This window comes from Gymnoscopelus microlampas (assembly GCF_963454915.1).
Source record: "Gymnoscopelus microlampas genome assembly, chromosome: 6".
NCBI classification, from domain to species: Eukaryota; Metazoa; Chordata; class Actinopteri; order Myctophiformes; family Myctophidae; genus Gymnoscopelus; species Gymnoscopelus microlampas.
The window spans coordinates 46,831,313-46,856,141 of record NC_139943.1 but is presented as its reverse complement, the minus strand read 5'-3'; the positions used below and the strand labels follow the sequence as shown (position 1 = coordinate 46,856,141).

Below are 24,829 nucleotides of genomic sequence, written 5' to 3'. Positions count from 1 at the left end.
ACTTTTTTTAATGAATAAAATGTAATAGTGTCCAATCTGTATGGTATGAGTATGTTTTGTCTATCTGACACATTTTTTGAGTGGTGCCGAAGGCAACCACTCCTATACATGACTTTGTCCGTGTGTCCGTGTGTATGTATGTCTGTCCACAAACATTGATGACAACATCAATACGGGGGTCAATACGGGGCTCATCAAAGGCACCACTCACTTCACACAGGGTGTGATTTTTTACCTGAAGGTCAAGATTTAATTTATCCCCTGAGCAAGCAGGCAGGCTCTATTAGCTCAATGGTAAAAAAAAAAAAACTATTCAGACAGACAGTAGGACAAGTGACAGTTCACATTGTTGGGAAAACAGATAGGGAGACAGAAAAGTTTATAGAGATACAGTAGCAGAGACATACAGTAAAAATGCTGAGAGGGCATAATGTAGTTAAAGACCCCATGGCATGGCCAGAAATCATCATATTTGATTCAGCATTTAACAGAAAGCTAGGGTAGCTTTCACTGATATTGATTGCCGTTTACAGTAGCCAATGGTACAAGGTTTGAAGTGACGGTGACAGCCTGTTGTGTTATCGATTTGAGGCTGTAGGAACTTGCACATTTTGAAAATAAAGATTTAAACTACCAGCTGTAGATGTAATATTAATATTGAATGTTGATTAATGTTACATCACCTATTTATCGACTAAAATGAATAGATGGTTTAGAAACAAGCGGTGGGAGTCCCACAACGCGGTCTCCATTTCTCCCCCATGCCTGTCTGCTCCCAGCGGCCACAGGCGTCTCTTGCTCTGCCAAGCTCTGTGCCTGACCACTCGCTCACACCGTCCCGAGCAGCTAAATGCAGGCAATATCGATTTTTACCATTTTAATAAATGAGCATAAACAAACTGTTTCACAAGAATAATGTTGGTGTAATTAAGAGATTTGCTAGGGAATATAGATTCTATATATAGATAAGAAAACAAAACCATGTAGAATCTATTTCCTGGTTTTAGTGTGCGAGGTGCGACGGGCAGGGAGCTTTCTCTGGTGGATCGAGTTTACAGTATAAATGTTGATGGGACATAAATATAAAAATATTTAATTGGACCCCAAATTAAGTATGCCCCCTTGGGTAAGCTGCGTCATCACATTTTTCACCAGTGGAAAAAAAAAGATTGTATGCAATGACAGCATCAAAAAAACTACTTTTTTTGTCATTTTGGGGGCAGATACTGAATATTATGTCCAGTGAAGCACAAGGAATAAGGGATAAGAAAATTAGACATTGATTTTGATGTCATATACACCTTTGGTTTGGTTAGGGTTTAGTATTGGAAACGTCGGAGCGCTGCGCTGTCGGAGGAATGCGCTGTCGGACTAACGTACTGCACCCCTGGAAAGCTACTGACCATTTTCTCCGATTTGAGGTATAGTGCGAGAATCTTGGCTACAGAAAGAGTAATTTTCAAGATACAAAGGTCATCTTGGGCTCAAATTGAAGCTTAGGGACATGGAAGGTTTTCTTTATACAAGTGAGGCTGTGATATTCACCATAAAGTGCTAGAAAATCATCATATTTGTTGTTATTTGTCAAGCGGACAGTATTTTGTTTTTGTGTTTCTGGGGATGTTGTAGGTCATATTTAAAAATACAATGGTAGCCAGCCCCAAAATCGTATTCTGCTACTTACCCCCTATGTGTCAGGATACTCCATGCCAAATTTCACACTTCCATGTATATCTATATCATTTTAGTGAATTAATATTCTGCACAACTCGTCGCGATGCGACACGTTGTGAGCTTGTAGATCTGCTATTTTCAAACATTGTAGTACTTTTACTTTTGGTACTTTAAGTACATTTTGATACCAATACTTTTGTACTTTTACTCAAGTAAATTTTGAATTCCGGACTTTCACTTGTAACAGAGTACTTCTACATTGCAGTATTGATACTTTTACTTAAAGTAAAACATTTGTGTACTTTTTCCACCACTGACTGCACCTTGATTGCTCCTCACTCCCTAGGTTTTAAAGGGAGTGTTTAACAGTGTTGCCAGATTGGGCGGTTTTCCTTCCAATTGGGCTATTTTAAAACTCATGGGGCTGGAATAAATATATAGCCTTGGGCGGGCACATCAAATTTGGGCTTGTTTTTAAGTTAAAAACAAGCCCAAATTTAATTTTAAAATCAAATTAAATTAAATTACAATTACAAATTTTAACATATTTGGCGGGTTATTATTAGCCTCACGTCACCAGACTTCACATAATTAAAGAAATAACCGAATTAAAACCGAAAAGAAAGTACCAAAAAACAAATTAGACCCGAAAATGTTCGCGCGCGCGGGACGTGCATGTGCGTGCATTTGGGCTGTTTTTTATTGAAGTGGGCTGGTTTTAAGTTGTGCTTGGGCTGGAAACTGTCATTCAGATCTGGCAACCCTGGGATTTAAACCCTCCAATTGTCGAGTCAGCCTCCCTCTCTCACAAACACTGTGAACACACACTCACTCAGCTCTGCAATGTTTCGAAGTAAAAAGAGTGAACTAAACAACTTATAATGTAACGTTACTCGACATTAATGTTGAGCAGAGTTCAGGGTAGTAAAAAAAAAAGCTGCTAAAACACACAGTGTGACCAGACTGTCTGTGGAAACGAAATGAATTATCTCCAACCGATACAAACTGAGGTGAGTTTCTACAGTAGCCCTGAAACATGACTCATACCATGACGGTCATGGAACCACTTGTTCCTGGTTTGCGATTATTTATTTTTTTACATTTATATATATATATATATATACATATATACATATATACATATATACATGTTGTGTACTCCTTTCGACATGACGGACGTGAAAACAGTACTTGCGCTGCTTCACTGGCGCAAGTAACTAGAAAAAGTGCTCCTCGGAGCACAAGTCTCCGCCAGGTCAGGTAGGTTATTATGGCCTCCTGGTGGCGCTATAATAGGCCAATGTGAAAAGGGTTCCATTTCTTCTTAGGCTTTTCACAGCAATCGGACACTGCATTCATGATTTTGTTCCAAAAATGTGGTTTGCTAAATTAGACCTGCTGGTGGCGCTATAACAGGCCAATGTGAAAAGGGGGGCATTTCTTCCTCGGCCTAGTGGGAATGTGCGTCCAAACTTCAGGGAAATCGCACACTGCGTTCATGATTTGAGGAATTTTGTTCAAAACGGACCTATCCTGCAAACTTTGTAAGCCAATGTTAGGCAAGTAGGATGGAATATGAAATATCAGACACATCCATCTTGATCACATGACTATAGAGATACTGTGTACCGATTTGCGTGTTTTTGGACAGAATCTGAAGGAGTAAGAAGAAAACATTTGTTTTACAAAAGTCAGCCTCCTGGTGGTGCTCTAAAAGGCAGATGTGAAAAATGCAGGGCAAAGGTTTTTCCATGGCCTCTAGGGAGTGTGCGTGCAAAGTTTCACGCAGATCGGTGCAGTTATAGGTAAAAACGTGAATCGGCCTGTTATAGCGCCACCATGAGGCTGATGTGAATGTTTTCAAGTGGCATTTCTTCCTGGGCTAAGTGGGAATCTATGTGGAAAGTTTCACGGAAATCGCATGCTGCGTTCATGATTTGAGGCATTTTGTTCAAAACGAACCAATCCTGCAAACTTTGGAAGCCAATCTTATCCAATGAGGATGGAATATGGAAAATCGGACAGATCCGTGTTGATCACATGACTATAGAGATACTGTGTACCGATTCGCGTGTTGTTTGGACAAAATCTGTAGAAGTAATATCCAAAAATGTGTTTCGCAAAAGTTGGCCTCATGGTGGCGCTATGACAGGCTGATCTGAAAAATGTAGGGCAGACAGAGGTTCTGCTGTGGCATCCAGGGAGTGTGTGTGCGCAGTTTCACGGCGGAGACATTTACCAGAATGTAGAATGTGGGTATTGTTGAGAATGTCAGTTAATTCACGTTTCATGTACTGTACTCTACAGGACTGGATGACGTGGTGTATAATATATTATTCAAGATTGTGTACTTGATTGTGGGCTTCACTTACATTGATCTCTGCCCCAGATGACCACAGCAGCGCCCTTGTCGGCTCACTTTATTATGATGTTCTCGTTGTTGGAGATGTCTCGCAGGGCTGTGTTCTCTTGTTTGGTGAGATTAAAGGTAGATGGACGTTTTACCATTTGAAGGAGCGACTCTACTTCACCGGACACTTTTTTAGTGAAAGCAATTAGACAGGCATTGTTGCTTATAGGGCAGAAAGTGGATTTAGGTCTGAACTCCTTTACAGGGCCGACATTAGGATCAGAGTTCTCTGAGGTGCATGAAACAGTGTTTTGAGAATCATGATGATGGTGCCAGGCTTTCAAATGTAGATTTCTGTAAAACTTAAATAAGTCTACCTTCGTTTGGAAAGCATTTACATTATTTGAAGGAGTGAAGCTAAGACCACGAGATAACAAAGAGATGGATTCTTGTGGGAGAGAGGTGCCGGTGATTACAGATTCCCGTCCTGCCTGGTGGTCCGTCTGGTGACTTGCGGGACTCGTTGGCTCTGACTGGGGTTCGTGTGTCCTCCTATTTTTCCTCCCCCGTCTCGTCTTTCTTCTGCCCGAGGTTGCTGAAGAGGCTCTAGAGTTAAGTTATTGTTGTGTTTGTGTTGTGTTTTAATACGTTTTCAGATTGATTGAAAAAATCGAGTCAAAAATTGCCCCTGGGGAAAGATTGAGTTACAAACTAAAATGAACTGTGATTTATTATCCCTGAAGTTTTGTTAAGCTACCGTTGACTCAATTATTCCGGCAAATTCATTGGAGTTTCAGTTCATTTGGACATAATGTAAACAAACATCGTTAACACAATATACGTGACCTCTAAAAAGTAAGCAAGTCATGGAAAATGTTTATGTATATGGCCAAAGATGAGTGAGTAGACACTGTCATATTTAGACCGGTATAGCCCCTTAAGGACTACATCTTGTTTTTGTTTTTTGTTTTTGTTTTTTTACTTCTTGTCTTTATCCATCTTGCACCTATAATTGACGGCCAAACTCATGGGGCTACACATGTGTGTGTGCGCGGTCTCCACGCACACACATGGCCCAACTAACTCCACATTTTACCCCAAAATTCCTCAATATTCTGCCTCTGAACCGGCTGCTTCCCATACCGTTACTCTACTTCCATGATGTACAATAAATATGAAACGCATTATGCCCCAATACTATGCAAATCTCTTCCCCAGCGCGAAATTCACTTCCGGGTGCTTATTTTGGTCTGACATCAGAGAACCCACATATTTGGGCATAACTGATATAGGCAGCTCCATATATGGAGATGTCTGACACTATCTGACATCACCATAATGACAGGGGCACAGCCATCACGGTCCCATATTTGGGCATAACTGATATAGGCAGCTCCATATATGGAGATGTCTGACACTATCTGACATCACCATAATGACAGGGGCACAGCCATCACTATAAAGGACCTGGATGCCCTGGCCAATGCCAGTGTCCTCAGCGACGCTACCAATGCCACACACGTCCACGTGTTGTTGCCTTGCAACTCTACTGCACGTAGCCCCTACCCCCTCTACTGCACGTAGCCCCTACCCCCGCAGAGCACACAGAACGACACAGAGACAACAGGAAACTTTACTACGCAGTACACAGAACGACACAGAGACAACAGGAAACTTTACTACACAGTACCCACAACTTCGCACGCAGCCATGGGACCACGCAAAAAAGCTATGCTGGGCAAACGCACACGCAATGCCACTCGCCAGCGTGTGGCTCGCGCAAATGCAGCCGCAAACGCTCTTCAATGTCACAAATACTCTCAACCACAAACTGCATACCACAACATCCCGGCTAATTCCTTTTTGCCCACACACAACTGTCTCCACTTCTCAGCTAACCGCAGTGACAGCAACCGCGCCAGCAGAAGGACAACTCGCTCCTTACAGACGCCCCCCGCCAAAAGTAAGTGCTTTGATTTACCCCATAATCCCTACAATGCATTCTATCACCCAATCTCTCACATTCCTTTTCCTTACATCTACACAGAATATTACAATTACTATGTTACGCACACATTTCACAACTGCCTAATCATGCATGCTGTCCATCTCTCTCTTCGCAGAACGCCGCTATGAGGACCATCAATACACAACACACTCTCATCCATCACAAAGGACAAAACCAAAGGATAAACACTTCAGAAGAGCGTGGACACAGCCACAACAACTCACAGAAATAGTTGCCTTTCCCACACCTGCAATGGATTGTATCTGCACTTCATGCAAGGCCGTCATGTTCCCCTGGGAAACATCAAAACTTTCAAAAGATCCTGTCCCACTCAAAACCTTCAGTGCCTGTTGCCATTACGGAACAATCCAACTACAGCCATTCAAGGACCCCCCTCCTGCACTTCAAGCTCTGTTTGACAGGACCTCTCCAGAATCCCAACAATTCATGGCCAACATCCGACAGTACAATGGCTTAGTGTCTATGGCTTCTAAGAATGTCACCGGTAAAATCATTGCATTCAAAGGACTAGGGCCACGACCGTTCAAGATGAGTGGCCAAATGTACCACCTCACTCCCTCTGCATTCTTTCCTGACACCAATAACCGACCCAAATTCTCACAAATCTTTGTATTTGATCAGGACAATGAAATTAAGAACCGCCTTCATCAGGCTAAGGGAGAGGACCTTATTAAGGAGCCCACTTTAACCCTCATTCAAAATGAGTTAAAGACAGTTAACCCTTTAGTAAAAATCTTTAAAACCGGCGCAGAATTACTCAATGCCAACCCAACTCAGGCACTGAAAATGGTGTTCAAGTCAAAAAGCTCACAGGGGGCAAACAAAAGTCACCTCAACCCTGCTGTCCCTGACGTTGTTGTTTTTGCACCAGGATGCCAGACAGAGCCCAGAGACATTGTTCTGTACAGAACTCCAGTTGATGTACCTAATCACAGCCAGACTACACACATCAATTCACTACACCCTATGTATGACCCAGCCGCTTATCCCTTGATCTTGCCACATGGGGATGCTGGCTTCAGCATCGACAACCCCATCACAAAGGTTCATGCACAGTCACCCACAGCCAAAGTCACTCTTCAGGAGTTCTTCAGATTCCATCTACAACAGAGAACCCACTCCTTCAACACCCTTCTGAAGTCGGCCCGACTTGCTCAAGAATACTTCTGTGATCAATACTCCAAAATAGAAAATTGCCGGATGAACTACTACAGGAGTAGGGAACTACAGGACAAGTACAGGGCCCACCAGTATTCTGGTCTGATTGATTCCCTGGCTACTCAGCAAACACAGCCAGGACAGACTGAGGCCACCAACATTGGTCAACAGATAATTCTTCCAGGCTCACACACTGGTAGCCCCAGATACCTCTACAAGCACTATCTAGATGCCCTTGCCATAGCAGCCAGATACAAAAAGTTTGACCTCTTCATTACCATTACGGCAAACTCACGGAGTGAAGGTGTCCTCAATAACATTTTTGAACACCAGCAGCCCACTGACAGACCAGACATTGTCAATAAAGTCTTCAAACGGAGTCTGGATGAGCTCCTCCGCGACATGAAGCTGGGAGTTTTTGGCAAAATGAAGGCTAGAATACACACTGTTGAGGGACAGATGAGAGGACTGAAACATGCCCACATACTGCTACTCCTACACGAGATTTTGACTGCAGATGACATTGATCACATCATTAGAGCAGACATACCTGACCTGGACAAGGAGCCAGAGTTGCATCAGCTGGTGTGTCAATCCATGCTCCATGGACCCTGTGGTCCAGGCTACCCCAACAGCCCCTGCATGGTCAATGGCCTCTGTTCTAAGAAATTCCCCAAAAACTTCTGTGCCACCACTCGACTGCCTCATCATGGTCATGGCTACCCGGAGTACAGGCGGCCCATTGACGGCCACACCTTCAACAAGAAAGGCTTTCTGTTTGACAGCAGGTGGGTCGTTCCTTACAACCCCTGGGTCCTTCTCAAATACAAATGCCACATCAACGTTGAATTTGTAGGCTCCTTCCAGACCATCAAGTACCTGTACAAATACGTACATAAGGGAGCTGATGTTGGCACCCTCGACATTGAAGACAGGGATGAGATCTCCAAATTCATCAATGCCAGAACCATTGATGCTCATGATGCACACTGGAGGACTATGGAGTACAAGATCCAGGACAGACTCCCTGCTGTCACCAATCTCGCCATCCACACAGACGGCCAGCAGAGCATAGTCTTCAGAGAAGGCCATGCACAGGAGGCCATAGCAGCAGCCAAACCCACTACATTGCTTGCCTTCTTCGAACTAAACAGCCAGGACCCTGAAGCAAGGCAATATCTATACATGCAGATTCCCGAACACTACACATGGAAGGCCCACATGTGGAATAAAAGAGTCCACGCACCCAAGGACAGGGAAATTCCACGTACAATAGGAAGAATGTCCAATGTATCCGTGCTCCAAGGAGAAAGATTCTACTTGAAACTGCTCCTAGCACATATCAGAGGACCACAGACCTATGAGGACCTTAAGGTACATGATGGCAACCACTATGACACTTTCAAAGACACAGCTCTAGCCATGGGCTTGCTTCAGGACGATCTAGAATGGATTACCGCCATGCATGAGGTGTCACGCTACGCATCTCCAAGGAAAGTCCGCGAAACCTTTGCCATCATCCTCCACTACTGTCACCCATCAGAGCCCAAACATCTGTATGACAGATTCTTTGCAGAGCTCAGTGAAGACTTTCTCCATGCGGAGGCCACTGCACAAAGGTGCCCCACAATTCAATTCAATTCAATCTTTATTTCAGACTCAGAGTCCATAAAACAATACATATGACAGTTGCTCATTAGACACAGACGCAGTAGACACAACAGACGCAGTAGACACAACATTCATACAAAATCAGCTACTGCTTGCAATTGATGATGAACTCTCACAAATGGGCAGCGGTCTATCCAACTACAATGACATGCCACAGCCAAGACCACTAACTGCGCAGGAAAGGCTGACACAAATCTTCAGATCTGAAAAATTCAACATAACACAGCAACAACAAATTGTACAGTCGCTTGCTCCTAAGCTCACTGCGGAACAAATGGCACTCTGCGAATCCGTCTATCAGGCAGTGCATGCCCCACAAGAAGAAACCATCACACGCCAGTTCATTCTCAACTCCCCTGCAGGATATGGCAAAACCTTTACCTTTAAGGTCATTGCTGCTACGATACGCGCAGAGCATGGCATTGTGCTGTGTGTGGGCAGCACAGGCTTGGCAGCACAGAACCTGGAGGGTGGTAGGACCGCTCATTCACGATTTAAGATCCCAATCCCCATTTTCCAAGACTCTGTCTGTGCCATCAACGCAGAGTCCAATCTGGCCAAGCTCATTAAAGACAGCAACTTAATCATCTGGGACGAGATTTTCAGTGTTGACCGCTTTAACGTCGAGTGTGTGGAAAGAACACTGAGGGATCTCATGCACTCACAGCAGCCTTGGGGTGGCAAAACTGTCCTCCTGGGTGGAGACCCAAGGCAAACCCTCCCCGTTATCAAAAGAGCAGGCAGGCCCCAGATAGTTTCAGCATGCATCCAGATGTCAACACTCTATCCTCACATGAAACACCACAAGCTAAACCTCAACATGAGAACACACGCAGCAGAGAAGGACTTCTCCCACTATCTCCTTGCATTAGGGGAAGGAACACTCCCACACGAGGAGGACACAGAATGGCAGGTCCGCATTCAACCCCACCACTTGGTTCACGATCTCCAAACTCTCATTTCATTCACCTTTCCTGACTTGCAAACTGGATGTGTCAACAAAGACAACCTTCTCAATGGCACTGTATACACTCCTCTGAATAATGACATTAGAGAAATCAACAACATATGCCTGGCAGACTTCCCTACAGAACAGAGAGTCTACTTTTCAGCCGACACAATTCTGGAGGACGACCACAAGGACTCCATGCCTGTGGAATTCCTCAATTCACTGACACCCTCTGGAATGCCTGATCATAACCTCAAGTTGAAAGTAGGAGCCCCAGTCATGCTGCTGAGAAACCTGCAAGCAGGTCCCGACCGCACTCTCAAGAATGGCACCAGAATGGTGGTACTGCAGATGATGGACAAAATCATTGAGTGTGAGATTGCAGCTGGCACAAACAGGGGTGAAAAAATCTTCCTCCCAAGGATACCTCACTATGACAGAGATGAGGAGCTTCCCTTCACCTTCATCAGACGACAGTTCCCTATCCGCTTAGCTTTCTCTGTTACCATCAATAAGGGGCAGGGGCAAGAGAACGAACGAGTTGGCATCTACTTGCCTCAACCTGTGTTCGCTCATGGCCAACTCTACACAGCCTTCTCCAGGGGAAAGAGAGCCAGCGCCGTCAAAGTTTTCATTGTGAACAATGATGAGGGAATTACTGACAACGTTGTTTATCCCGAACTCTTTTATTAATCCAAACATGCTCATTCAAACACTTTGCATGTGCTGCTACTCCCATTCTTCAACATAATTGCCATTGCCTTTGTTTGTATTCTCCCCCCAATGCAACATACTGTACACCTGCTCCTGATTAATGCTTCACTGTTAATGTTATTCTGGATGTCATTTCATTTCACTGCTATTTTGCCTTTCTCACATTTACATGTTGCCACCAACACTGTCCGACATCACACCATGCCAATAAACCATGCTATCTAACAAACAATGCAATCTCATTTCAATCAACAACAACCCGCCTACATTCATACCCAATACTTCTCTTGCCTCAATCACATTACTCAACACTACTACTTCCTTGCACACTACATGTACACACCTACACAGTGCGACGTCGCGCGGACGCTAGATGTGAGGGCCGCGCAGCGGCCCGAACTTCTAGTCTGTATAATTTGCAGAAGAGAGCTTAAGCTTCATCTCCACTGGGGAGACAAGTGTACTATTAACTTAACATGGAACCAAATGCAGTATTCAATGTTCTATATTGGCATAATGACTGATGTATCTTTAAGTTGGTGAGTTTAAAAAAAAAAGAACATCTTCAGTATGACTCTCATTTAAGATTTCCCAGTACCCACTATGGTACGCTGGGCCACTGAACTGCTATTCAATGTATAATGAAGTACACATCCCTGCTGAAAGATGATGAGAAGATCTCATCCAACAGGCAGCACTCACTCATCACTTACTGCCATAATGGTACACAAGACATTTCAAGACATTTGACATTTGAATTTTTTATCCCACGATTTTGTAACCCATTTTTCACAAGCTTGTAATCCTGGGCGCTACGCTCCCTCTGCCAGCCTGGGGAGAGCCCCGAACTGAGCTCATGTTTCCTTAAATGCATGAAGAGTGAGCAGGCCGCTTCTTATCACCTGACAGGGGTGAATTTCCACAGTAGGACGTAACACGTGAAGGAACACGTTATTCCAACCAGTTCCTTTCGCCTCCATCAGGCGCCCTGGCTGACCAGGGGGAGGCAGTATAGAGACCAGGATGTTACAGCATGTTTTTTGTGAGGGTACCTACCCGCTAGGGGACACGAGGAGAGCATGCAAACTCCGCACAGAAAGGCCCTTTCACCAACCCCACCTATATGGGCACTGATGACGTGAAGGAGAGAACACGCCCCCAGCGCTCACAGCGTCCCCGGCGGGAATCGAGCCCAGGACCTTCTAGCTGTGAGGCGACTGCGTTACCGACTGTGCCCCCTTATTATCAAACTTTTAAATACAATTTCAATTTTAAAAACAACCTTAAGTCAACTGCAATATATATTTTACCATACCACCTCAAAAAGACATTTGAATTTTTAACAGATTTGGTATCTATAGCTGCTGTACTGTCCAGTCTGTCCTGCTATACCAAATCCCACTGGTGGTCTGGCATTACTGAAATAACAGTGCACTGAGCGGTGATGTCACCGCTCATTAGACGTTTGGGTTCAGATTCTCGGGGGCTGAACAGGGCATGTATTATCTACCATGGAGGCATTTTCATCCCATTCTGTCCTTCATTTAGACTGCTTTGAAGTTAAATGTTGAAGAGTCTTTTGTGGAGGATGGTGGAGGGAAAGAACTCGTCTTTCATGTGTTAATTTCAAAGGGAGTTTTCTTTTCTTTTTCCTTTTTTCTTTTTTTAATAAAGGGCCAGGGGTTATTGTGTTAGCTTAGCAACTCCTGCGGAGAAGAAGAGGAAAGGGAGTGAGGCTCTCTACATGCTGGAGTCAATGTTAATTTCTCCACAAGTTCCTTTGAGGATGTACCTATCTTGGATGGGGAAGGGAAATGAGGAATAGCCTCTAATCCACACAGCTGCGTATTAACATGAAGAATGCCCTTGGAAGGTAAAATTTTGAAAAATACTTTTTTTTTGTGTATGGCTCATTTGACTACAAATCAAAGGAAGGGGGTATTGACTGATGTATCGTTTGGCTGCCTCACTTTTGTTTCTTTATTCCAAATGGCGCCATCCATCCGTAGCAACAGCGTAGCCAAAACTTCATGGAACTGAATACAGCTGCAGTCAGACGTAATAGCAATAGACATTTCAATCAAAGCACTGTATATTGCCTTCATATAACAAAGCACAACCAAGGAATTGTTTCAGTTTGTCAGCAAAAACATGACTGCAGAGCTTTCAATGAGAACAGTAGATACATTACATATTTAAACTACTTTCAAAACATTTCTCTCTCCTTTATGTATTTGATTCTACAAAAAGGGGGAAGTTCTCTCAAGGCTTATAAACTTCTCCTTTACGATATGGTTTCCCTCTGTTTTTCCTCTTTATGTGCTAATAAATAAACACAAACTCCCAAATGGCGTATAGTCTACGAATACGAGACTATAGAGTACCGAAGTCCTGACGTCACTCGTTCATCCCCTGGGTTGCGGAAGTAATTTCTCTATGGAGAATAACATTGGGTCATCTAAGAGTCGTCTCATATAAGAATTGTGTCCCAAAAATAAACTCATATATGATACAGTCCGTTTCTGGCGAAAATGGAACTAATTCGGCGGAAGTAACATTAGCGTTTTCTGCTGAAATCAAACTTTATGTACAGTAGGGGCCGGGGCTAACACAGTGAACTGCCGCTATAACCTATGCCCGCTGCTTTGAGGACCAGTTCTGCCGTGGCAATATGAAGGACCGCCCTAAAGTCTTTGCATTGATGCTACAGTGCAGTTATTTTTTTTTTAAATCTCTGAATTGTTTCCACCCAGTTTTAGCAACTGCATTGAATCTCTGAGCAACTACATTGAATCCCTGAGAGGTATGGTATATGATCGTTTGGCTATGCTAGACTAAATGTCAACAAAGAAGAATAAGTTGAAGGAAATTATGATGGTGGTGGTGATGTACATGGCATGTCAGTCAGACTGTTGAACACTGTGTGTCGCCAGGCTGGCCTGAAACAATTGCTTTTCCTTAAATTGGATTACCTTCCTTCACGTGGATTTGCCATGTGGATTTTACTTGTGGATTTGGCTTTATGCAGACTACCTTCTTATGTTGATTTTTCTTTTCTTTTTTACCTCATTGATATGTCACCAGCACGTAAGACTATGTCAATACCGCTCTAGTGCTGTACCTCATGTAATGCACCTACTGCTATCTAATTATTTAACCTGCACCTTATATGTCTGACCTCATGTGCATACTGTACCTGCAACTTCTTGCACCTTATGTCTAACTTCTTGTACATACCTGCTACTTTTTATGCTATATGTTTTTTCCGTGCTCTCCCTCTCTCTGTCCAACCCCCTTTTTTCGAAAACGCAATGATCAGTGATAAATCAGTAATCAGTCACAAATTTGTTTTTTTTAATTTTTCTTTACAACTGTAAAACTGTGATGTGATAATTGATTCAAGTTTATTCTGATTCTGAGATGAAGACAGAGAATGTTGTGCTGCCCATGAAGTCCGTCAACTCTGAAACCTACTGTACAGTGCTTTTCCGGGTAGCTGAAATGCAACCAGCCATCCAGAAACTACTTAAGTCAGTGAAATGTCAAACAGGTTGAATGTCAGAGTGAAATTAGAGGAAGAAGGAAAGGGGGGAGAGAGGAGGATGAGATGGAGGAGATGAGGAAGAAGAGAGGAAGTTAAACTAGTCTTTTGGAGCCCTACCCCTGCCCTTCTTTTTCCAGGCAGAAAGGAAACCCTTCGCTCCTGAACTATTTTCCTCTCCAAAATGTCACATAGGTTTGAGCAGCAGCATCAGACGATAGAAGAAGAAGAAGAAGAAGAAGAAGAAGGTAAGCAGTCATACAGTTTAGGCATTTAGCGGACGCTCTTAATCCAGAGCGACTTCAAGTCAAATGTGAACAATAACTGCTACAGCTAACGGTATTTTGTTCAGTGAGCAAAATGGAAGAGACCCTGCAATAAACATTCTATTCTCCAAAATGTCAGACGGGTTGAACAAGAAGCAGAGGAAATAGAAGTTAAACAGAGAGAAAGTTAAAAGTGTAAGACACAGCAAATACAGTATGACACTGACTTCGACAACTCACCGCAATCCATCCCACTAACTCTCCTTTTCCATTAGCGGCATGTCTCCCAGAGTTACCCCATCCTCTGGCTGCATGAGGACTTGACAGGCCTTAGCGCAAGGAGCTCAAATTAATCACCCACCACTTAATTTGGATAGGGTGTCATCTCTCACAAACCTGCTTTTTTTTTTTTTTTTTTTTGCCCTAACCTCTGACTGCCACATCTTCTGATGGCTGCTCCACTCCAGCAGATAGCCATTCTCTGAGCCTGGGAGGGCCGGGGCACATTAATGAGACAGAGGACCCGTGTTAGCCACAGCTTTTTAATTAGCTGAAGGGGACACTTTAGTTGCCGTTTCACCCATCTCCATGCTGTGGCATTATTTACGGATGCTTCTCCACCCTTATACTAACGGCTGACCACTGTACCGTGCGGATGGCGTAAATGATGGGGAGTGGTAATTGGTGCTTCAGAATGGGCATGAAGGTCTGGCATAATGGTGGGTTGGTTCATTTGCCATATTTGGCTGCCTCATACTTTATTTGAGAGAATAATTGGGTCATGGGTGGTAAATCAATAGTATTTTGTTTTCGAGTATGATTGGTTGGTTGGTTGGATTGATTGATTGATTGATTGATTAATACAAATAACAAGTTCAAACACAATATAACTTATACCAAGGATAACACAAACAGTATAATGAAATGCTTATTTCCATTGTGTTCCAGTGCAACCATACTAGGTGGCAAAGCAATATGTTCAGCTGTAATAGGTAGATTCTCCCTGTGGGGCTCCATACATTGTTCATTTAATCTGTCTTTGTCATCTTTCATGCCTGTGTTTTTTACCACTCCTATTGTGAACATGTATTTTGCCTTGCATGACATTTCACTGCTTGTACCTGTATGAGTGAGTGTCAAATAAACCCCTCTTAATTCTTGAATAGTGAATCATGTCTTGCAGAAGAAAACAACTGAAATGTTGTTTCAGTGCTTCTGGGTGCCACAGGGGGTAAAGTTTGGCTGTGTTTGCAGGTGGGAAGCAGGTTGTAGAGGGTGATCTTTGTCTCTGCACTAGCGACCCCTACAGGTTGGTCATGGTATCTGTTCAGCAAGGAGCGAAACTGGGAAGGATACCGTGTTCCTCACCCCCCGGTGAAACTCCTCACTGTCAGATCCAACGAAGCGGCAGCATGACAACTTCACATGTATCGGAGGAGACACGTGGTTATCTACATCCTCCTCAACTTGGGGATAGCAGTGGGGGAAGGGGGATGAAGATAGAGGGGGGGGGGGGGGGGGGGGAATAAAATAAATGCCGAAAGGCATGACTTCCCTACACATTCCGGCACCGGCACGACAGCGCCTTGGGACTGGTCCACTTCCGCACCTCAGCACCACATCTACTTTTTTTGTTGGATGGAGAGTCACGTTCCCTGTGTACAAAACATCTGTGTATAGAGACCAATTACACCCAGAAGTGAAAACTTCCTCTGACAGTTCTTCAGCAATGCACTGCAAGAAGGCAAAGAATACACACACAAAAACCCTACCATCCATCATCAATGGGTACAACAGCGAACTTTGAAAATGCATTAGCTCACAGTGTTTGGATAGAAAGCACACTGACAACCACAGAAAGAAAGTTGAACTCAGATTCACTAGCTGCATATATGCTGTATGTATGTATCCTCAAGCTGAAATACACTCCCTTCCTCACAAAGTGAGACCCTACCCATGGGACTGCGGCTGCTTTGAACATTTATACATAATGGAGCTCATATTAATTTTTGTTTTGAACTGGGGGGAAGAGTTTGAATAAGAAGAGCTAATATTTTAATCCCACGTTCCCATGACAGAGACAGATACGCGACTGAACATGAAAACACAAACAATCAAGATTGGCTTCCTTTCAGAAAAAAAGGAGGAAAGAAAGGATGAAGCAGCAGTGACATGAAGCCCAGTTTACTCTGACCGCATCGTTCCCTGAAAACATTTTTTTTCTAGCAAGTGAATGGGTCATACAAGTATAAATCAGACAGCAGTTTGGAGCAGTCTTTTCTTTGCCTTAAGTCGCATGCAATAATATGGCGAGTAAATATTTTCAGAGCTGTGAAGATGAAAGTTTGGAAGATAAACTACTTTTCTCTCCCAGTGGGAATGGAAGGCAGAACTGTGCAGTGTTTGGGTATTAGCGAGTAATTCGTTTGTATTTTATCTGTGATGTATTCTTCAGCTCTCTGAGCCTCAAAAGTTCATTCTTTTCTCTGACACATGCCAATACTTGGCCAGACAATTAATCAATGACTCCAGTCCTAGACAAGTTTGTAAAAAAAAAAACTACATCACTTTGCACCTTCAATAACATGTCAATTCACTATTGTCAACAATAGGGAGTTTCTGAACAAAGATGGATAATGGATTTTTGCATGAAGAGTGAATTATTTCTCCCACTTCTCTTTACTGTCCTCCAATGTGACATGAAATTACATTGCTTTTTAACCTCAGTTTCATACAGGGAGCAAAAGCCCTTCATTGCACTGCTGCTGACACCTATTCTAGCGGTTCGCAGAGCCGTGCATTCTTTCAGATTAACCTGTCATGTCGGATGTAATTGACGAGATTAAAAAAGAAGATATCTAGGTACATTATTGATTCACATGTGAAAAAAAGGTCACATGTCCCTTCAGGTTATCAGCTCTGTGAGAGACAGCCTGAGAATGGCTATGTTTTTATAAGAGCCTCTGGAGATAAGAGGGAAGGAATAACAGGTTGCGTGTAGTCAATCATCTGGGATATTGAAGGCTTGTACTAAACATGCAGTCTGACGCACTATTACCAACCGTATATTGCAAAGCAAACACTGCAGATACATATCTTGGCTAAATAATACCAGTATTATAGCATTACTGAGAAATGTGGCACTGGTTTAAATGTCGGTAAATCAGATTTAACCTTCAACAACTACAATCAAGGTACACCTGAGTAGGATAGGCCCACCTACACTACAGTAGACTGTGGCTATTATCCCTCTATTGCTCCACTGTTAGTTCTCAGTGACCACCAGAAGCAGATACAGTAAAAGTAAATGGAATGCATTTATACAGCGCTTTTCTCCAAAGTGCTTTACAATGTATTTCACATTCACCCATTCGCACACCGACGGCAGAGGAAACCATGCAAGGCACCAACCTCCTCATCGGGAGCAGTTAGGGGTTCAGTGTCTTGCTCAAGGACACTTCGACACATAGCCAGGAGGAGCCGGGAATTTAACCTGGAACCTTGGAAGCAGGGTCTTATTCTAAAAGAACATGCTATGTGCTCAGTTTCCCTGGATAAATCAAGCACATAAACCCTATATACTTTGTTGACCGGGGTCCCCCAGCGGTCTGTACTTGGCCCCTCCTTTTTGTGCCTCTACACCAAATCTCTTCGCCGGAAATCGCTGATCTACAAGCTCACAGCGCGTCACATTGCGACACGCTGTGAGCTTGTGATTCGGCTATTTCCGGCAAATGTTCTCCTATCTTCACAGAATGTTCACCTAATGTAACATTCGGTACATGGTTAACGCAAAAAAACATAAATAAATGTCATACACATTTCTAAGGGAAAGAATATTTCCTTCAAGTTAAGTTTATTATAGCATATGCGCTCAGCAAGAATGACTGCATGCGACAATAAGCCTCTGTGCCTAATAATCCTCAATCACCCATATTTTAAGCAGCCAACTACTAAGGAGTGCAAGGGTCAGGTCAGAGCCTATCACTCTCAAAATATTCATCCTGGAATATCGATAATGTATGCAAAACGTTCATGTGGGGTTCTTGGTTGAATTCAAATAGCCCACAGGTTTAAAGGTGAACTTGGTGCAAATAGCCATGTTGTAAAGCAGAGGAGGGAAATCAATAGTGATATGCTACCACTGGAATAATCTATAAAATAGCAGAAATGAAAGACAGCATGAAAGACTTCTATGATTCTTATCACCACACGTTAAATGCAGTCAATGCACTTATCATACAATGGGAGAAGCATGAAGTCATACAGGGACATTAAAGGGAAAGTGTATGGTTTGCTACTGTGCTCATTTGTTTTTATGTAAAATGAAAAAGTACTGTAGTAGTGTTTGTTTTGTTTTTCTTTTCTCTTCTCTTTTCAATCCATTGTCAAGATCAGTGAACTATAGCTACTGGGAGTCAACTGGACACATCAAATCAGAATCAACTTTATTGTCAGATCATTATTTTACAGGTGTAGGTAAGTCTTCTTCTTCTTCTTCTTTCATGTATCATCATCAGATGTCCAGCTTAGTGTCATGCTGCCACGCCCTCGTCTCAGGTCCCACATCAAAGAGGCCAGCCTCCGAAGGTGGTCTATACAGGGGACAGGTGGTGATTATGTGGTAGACAGTCTGCTCACGCTCCCCGCACTTCATTTCAAACCTTTATTTATTCTCGAAAGACATTGAGGTTGCCCTCATTTGCAGATTGTGTCGCCGAGATACATCACAGTACAATTTCATTTTCCTATTCACATCAATATTCATATCAAAAGCAAGACAAAACAGAAGCAAAATAAAAACAACCTTTCCCCTATCTTGTGATACAACACAAATTTAAAAGCAGTTGCAGACACTTGTGGGTAGGTCTGCAATCAAGGATTTAAATTGGCCGTTTGTTATGGGACAACAGACTTTACATTTAAGCTGTAGGTCATTCCAAGTGGTTGGGGCACTAAAACAAAAGGCTGTTTTCCCCAGATCGGTCTTTACTTTGGGGACCTTTAGCGTGAGCCAGTCACTGGCAGACATGTGCAGACAGATCCCCTACTCATAAATACATTCGTAAATACACTCTGAGAGCACTGGAGCGCAACAGGGGTGCTCTCTGGTCATTCGGAAATTCAGAGTGTTCAGTGGGTTGCTGTTTTTCAGAGAAGAACAGCCTGAAAGTATGTAACTTTGGAGAAATCAGCACAAGCTAGATTTTGAAAGTAAAATACTTTTGGTATTTTTGCTAATATACAAGCATGTAACCACACTCCATTTTAATCACATACAATACAATTAATGTTGCAAAATAACATCTAGAATACTAAAAGCAATTTAACAGCTTGTTACCTGTCCAAATAATATAGAGCATCAAGCGTCTGCCTTCAAATCTTTACAATCCCTCAGCTCGTACCATTTAAGTTCACTCGGCTCTTTATGTTTTGTTTTGTTCTGTTTTTGTTTTGTTTTTTTAAATCATGATACATGGCTTTTGGCCATTCACAGCATGGCCCAACATCTGCACCGTGATGGATGAAGTCATCGTGTGTTCGGAAATACGCTCTGAAAATCTGCTCCGATTTCAGAGTGCTCTTGTTTTTATGTCATAGAGTGTTATGATATCAGTTCATCTTTAGTTTTTTAGAGTAGCCAATTATTTTCTATCCCGTTTTTCTCCCCAATTTAGTGCCAATTGATTCCTCCCCACACACATTTCTGTGTTGTCCCTGCATGCTGTTGTGTCCTACTGACTCACCTGCCAGTGAGGAGCCCCCACTGGGAGGACGTAGGGTCTACTCCTCCCGTCCAACACTCCCTGCTGACAGGTGCCTCCCCCAGCCCGCAGGAGTACGTGCAATGACCAACATCAACCTCCCCACCCGAGTTCCCTCCCCCAAACACGGATCAATTGTGTTCGCATAGATGACCGACAAAGCCGGAATACAAGTGTTTGATGACTTTGATCAGAAATATCTGCTGAAATCAGTTTATAGGAAGACATCAAAAAGAATATCCTTATCATTCCATCACTAACTTTTTGTGTCATTCACTGACAACACAGACAGATAAGTTGGTACCCAATTTACCCAATTGCAACTATCATGCTGTGATTGTAACTAAGCTGAGCTCCAACTGTGTTTTTCGCAAAGGGTCACACTTACAATTCTTTTGAACATCATGGAGGTCTCTGAAAGTAAGTGATACTCTCTCTCTCTCTCTCTCTCTCTCTCTCTCTCTCTCTCTCTCTCTCTCTCTCTCTCTCTCTCTCCTCGCTCTGCCTCGCTCTGCCTCAGTGAATTACACCATGGGATGTTCAGGCTTTGACACATGTGACAGCTCTACTTGGCATTTTAAAACTGAAGCGAGAACTCATTCATCACACACACACACACACACACAGAGAAAATTTGGCCTCCTTCAAAATCAATAGCATTGTCCCCGTGTTCTCATCAAAAGAAATCACACTATCCTGACAGCAGGCCTCTTGGTATCGAAGCACTGGTCTTGAAGTGAGACAGCATTGATCGCCACTGTGCTCACTGCATAATTCTCTGCGTCATTCTGCAATGGAGAGATTAGCCTCAGGGGGTAAAAACAGGAGAGGGTGAAAGTTACAAATCATTGCAGTTTTTCTGCAGTTTCCCACGTGAAGTCATCATCAGCAGGTTCAGGCCTCTATCTCCAGCCTCTGCAGAATATCAATATGGATTTAGGAGTCTCCCTGAAGCAGCAAGGTCCTCAGCTAATTAAATCTGTAATCACTTTGTACTGTAACAACGCAAGCATGGGGTGGGAGGGTGTATTTTGGGGGTTGTAGGGGGAGGAGCAGGGGCAGACTTTTATCGAACAAAGTTCGCCAATGGGGTCAGAGTGTCCCCATAAAATACAGATATACTGTTGTCCAATCAAATGAAGGTCAATGAATGAAGGCAGGTTATCATGAAGGCAAAGTGGAGAAAGGGCTGATACGGTGAAGGGTGGGAGCTTATAGAGACGGGAGAAGCATAATACTGGTGCATTATACAAATGGCACAATAATATACAGGTATTTTATTTCATTAGAGTTTGATGCTAGTCAGTGGGAGGTACATGATGGGGTTCAGGAGACCCTCAGACTGAAAGTGAATTCTTATGTACCATGGAAAATATACAGTAAAAGCATGAGTGTTAATTTAGCCATTTGTAACAAATGTTGCAGTTGTACACTCTCAGAGTTCAATTAATATTGAGGATTTTATTGTGTACAGAGCTATACAAGTGTCACCTGCTTCCATCTTTCATCTTAAGAGAAGGTATTGTTCTGCCCTCTTGTGGGAATAATATAAATTACACTTATTTCATTGATATACAGTGAAGACAGCCAACAGTTCTCAACTTCGGTGTTAGTGATCCAGACTATAGTTAATTTTCTCTTCCATAAAACCAGGAGTACTCGGGGTCAGGACAGGACAGGAATTAAGAAATATTCTTCATAGAAAATTACACTCACTTCTGCTCTGGGATACCCTCATAAACTAGCTTATCTGATTAGCCTTATTCAGGATGCTGAAGAAAGTGGATATCAATCTGGGGTATCTAAAAGTGAGTCATGAGATATTCTGCCTGGGCGCGGACCTCTGTAATAATGCAAAATCCAGTTCCAAGTGCTAAACTCTTTTAAGAGCAAACAGCTATTACATAACACTTGCTTTTGGTTTGATGGAAACTTGGGGATTGATTGTAGTGGTGATGAAAATAAACGGTTTCAACCGCTGCTTTAATCTTGATTGATTGATTGATACCATTTGCTATCTTCCTAATTTGTATTTTCCCCTTGTTGATTACTGGGTGGAACACATGATTCTTTAACTTAACCTTGGCCTTTGACGGATTCAACCCCAAACTTGACAGATGTGATTGAGGTGATAATGAGTGGACTCATTGAGAGTTGAAGACTTTGCAGGTCATTAATAGACCCTTTATACGAAGTAAATTTGACTGGAGTTGGACCACTCTTTTTTGCCTCTACACCTTTGCCGGAAAATAGCTGATGTATACAACAAGCTCTCAACGTGTCACATTGTGACGTGTTGTGAGCTTGTAGATCTGCCATTTTCGGCAAATGTTGCCCAACTTGCCCCCCAGAATATAGGGATTCAGGGTGCAAGTGGTTAAAGATCATGTAATAGGCTCATGTCACCAGGATGTATAGATATTTTCAGCACAAACACCGTCCTGCCTGCATTTAGAGAGCTTAATTTCCCAAATGAGGTATAGACCCTTTTGGGGTGGAAAGTAGGCCTACTTCCTCTTACAAAAAGATTGGTAGCACAACATTAAAAATGATTTCTTAGTTTAAAAAATGCTCAGCTCAGCTAGTGATAGGGAAAATGTCACATGCGGTGGTGGATATTTTATTTTACACTACCCTGTTTGGCAACACATTGTCATGTCATTTGTAATCTAACCTGTAACTTTGGCAGCTTTGGTACCATTTGTACCATGGTACCAATGGAGGAGGAAGCTGGATGCTATCCTGGAGAACCTCTCCCATCCCTTCTATAAGGGGATGGGGAACATGTATAACCACATACTCATCCCCCTTGCGACTTTGCTTTGTTCTAGTAGCCATCAGGCTCCACACAGGGGTCTGTTTTGTTCTTTTGGGATAACTGACTCCTGCTGTGTATCTGGCACTGTCTGTTCTTTTGGATTACTGACTCCGGCTTTGACTCTGGCACATTTAGTTCTTTTGGATTACTTCTTGACTCCAGCGCCAACTATAGCACTCTTGACTACTAGGATGTAGTGATGAGTTGTGAGCTTGGAGATCGGCTATTTTCAAATAGCCTAGGTATAAAATAGGGCTAAAGTGGTTAATGTATATTTTATAATGTAATCATTTATATCTGCAAAGTAACTAGTAACTAAAGTTGTCAAATAATTGTAGTGTAGTAAAAGTACAATAAATGCCTCCGAGATTTAGTGGAGTAGAGGTAAAAGTATAGAAAATTGGAAATACTCCAGTAAAGTAAAAGTACCTCAAAATTGTACTTAAGTACGGTACTTGAGTAAATGTACTTAGTTACTTTACACCACTGGGTCATCCACATCGCCCTCTGTAGCACTCTGCTCTGCGGTCAAGAGCGGTGCAGTTCTCATACCAGGCGGCGATCATGCAGCTTGTCAGGATGCTTTTGATGGTGCTGATGTGCTAACTTCCTGGGGATTCCCCAGGGGCTCATGCTGAATCTTTTCAGCCATCTGAGGCAGTACAAGCTTTGTTGTGCTGTGTGTGGCCCAAGTGAGGTCAATGTCAAACACATTTGGCAATGTGTATGCCAAAGAATTTGCAGTCACCGCCTCTCCTCACCAATGCTATCAGTGTAGATGGGGATGTGCTCTCTTCTCTGCTTCCTGTAGTCGACGTTGCCCCTTGGTCTTGTTGACGTTGAGTGTGTGAGGTTTATGTTTATGTTTATTAAAGGATCCCCCATTAGAGACACATGAATGAGCCTCTAGTCTTCCTGGGGTCCTAGTCCTGGTGTAGCATAGCCATACAGGTCAGGGATCTCTGTCTACCGATTCATATCTGGTGACATCTAAATTCAATGTTGCTTAAACTGGGTGGAAACAATTCAGAGACCTACAAAATAACTGCATTACAGAACTAATGCAAAGACTTTAGGGCAGTCCTTCATATTGGGATGGTCATATGATTTGTTTTCAAAGCAGTAAGCAGAGGTTTTCTAGCGGCTCCTCTCGCCACTGTTCTACAAACTACAATGAATTTAGATGTCACCAGATGTATGACATTATCATGTGTCTTCTGCAGACTGGTCTGGCCCCAAGCGCTGGGTCGGCGTTCTGCAGAAACCAAAAAGTGGAAGAGACAATCAGAGTCTGTCAATCACATGGGCCCTGAGTGCAGACGGCAATTGGCTCTTCCACTTTTTGGTCACGTTAATTCATGCGACCGGGATGGTTTGGTTTACCAGGCTAATGTAGTGTACTGTAGGTCAAAGATCTCAGACCGCCTGGCTATGCGAGACTAAGTGCGAGGTCAAAACACACTCCTCCTCCCATTCAACACCCCCCCCCAGCTGCAACTGACAGGCACCGTCCCTGCCCATAGTAGGCCATAGGAGTTATTGGTGCAGCGACAAAAATGTTTTTTTCTTTGAACAGTTAACAGTTTTCTGGGAGCAACATGTGCACTTCACTTACTGTCTGGAACAGAACATTCACCAGCATTTGCGATAATAATTTACTATCATGCCCTTGTATTGCTCACTGATAGCCTAATAACAAGTTTCTCTAGATAGAAATTGTAGTTCAGATATTGGTGTAAAATAACGATGACAATTTTTTATGGTTCACATGCTAAAGGATGTTTTAATGATTGACCTACTGTAATAACTAGACGTAAAACCAAAACCAAATGTAGCCTAGTATATCCACTATGTCTCTTATCATTAAAAAGTTGATCAAATTCTTTCCTGCACT

The 24,829-nt window shown here is 42.9% G+C and overlaps 1 protein-coding gene across 1 annotated transcript in view; it reads left to right on the top strand.

The window, feature by feature from the left end:
• Window positions 1–5,525: 5,525 nt before the first annotated feature.
• Window positions 5,526–24,829, top strand: part of eif4g2b (eukaryotic translation initiation factor 4, gamma 2b) — a 40,815-nt gene continuing 21,511 nt past the window's right edge. Inside the window, exons 1-6 of the mRNA XM_084059602.1 lie at window positions 5,526–5,987; window positions 6,148–8,793; window positions 9,245–10,035; window positions 13,966–14,075; window positions 14,282–14,334; window positions 24,159–24,224. Of these exons, the coding sequence (XP_083915728.1) occupies window positions 5,735–5,987; window positions 6,148–8,793; window positions 9,245–10,035; window positions 13,966–14,075; window positions 14,282–14,334; window positions 24,159–24,224 (3,919 nt within the window). The 5' untranslated portion in view covers window positions 5,526–5,734. The remainder of the gene's footprint in view (window positions 5,988–6,147; window positions 8,794–9,244; window positions 10,036–13,965; window positions 14,076–14,281; window positions 14,335–24,158; window positions 24,225–24,829) is intronic.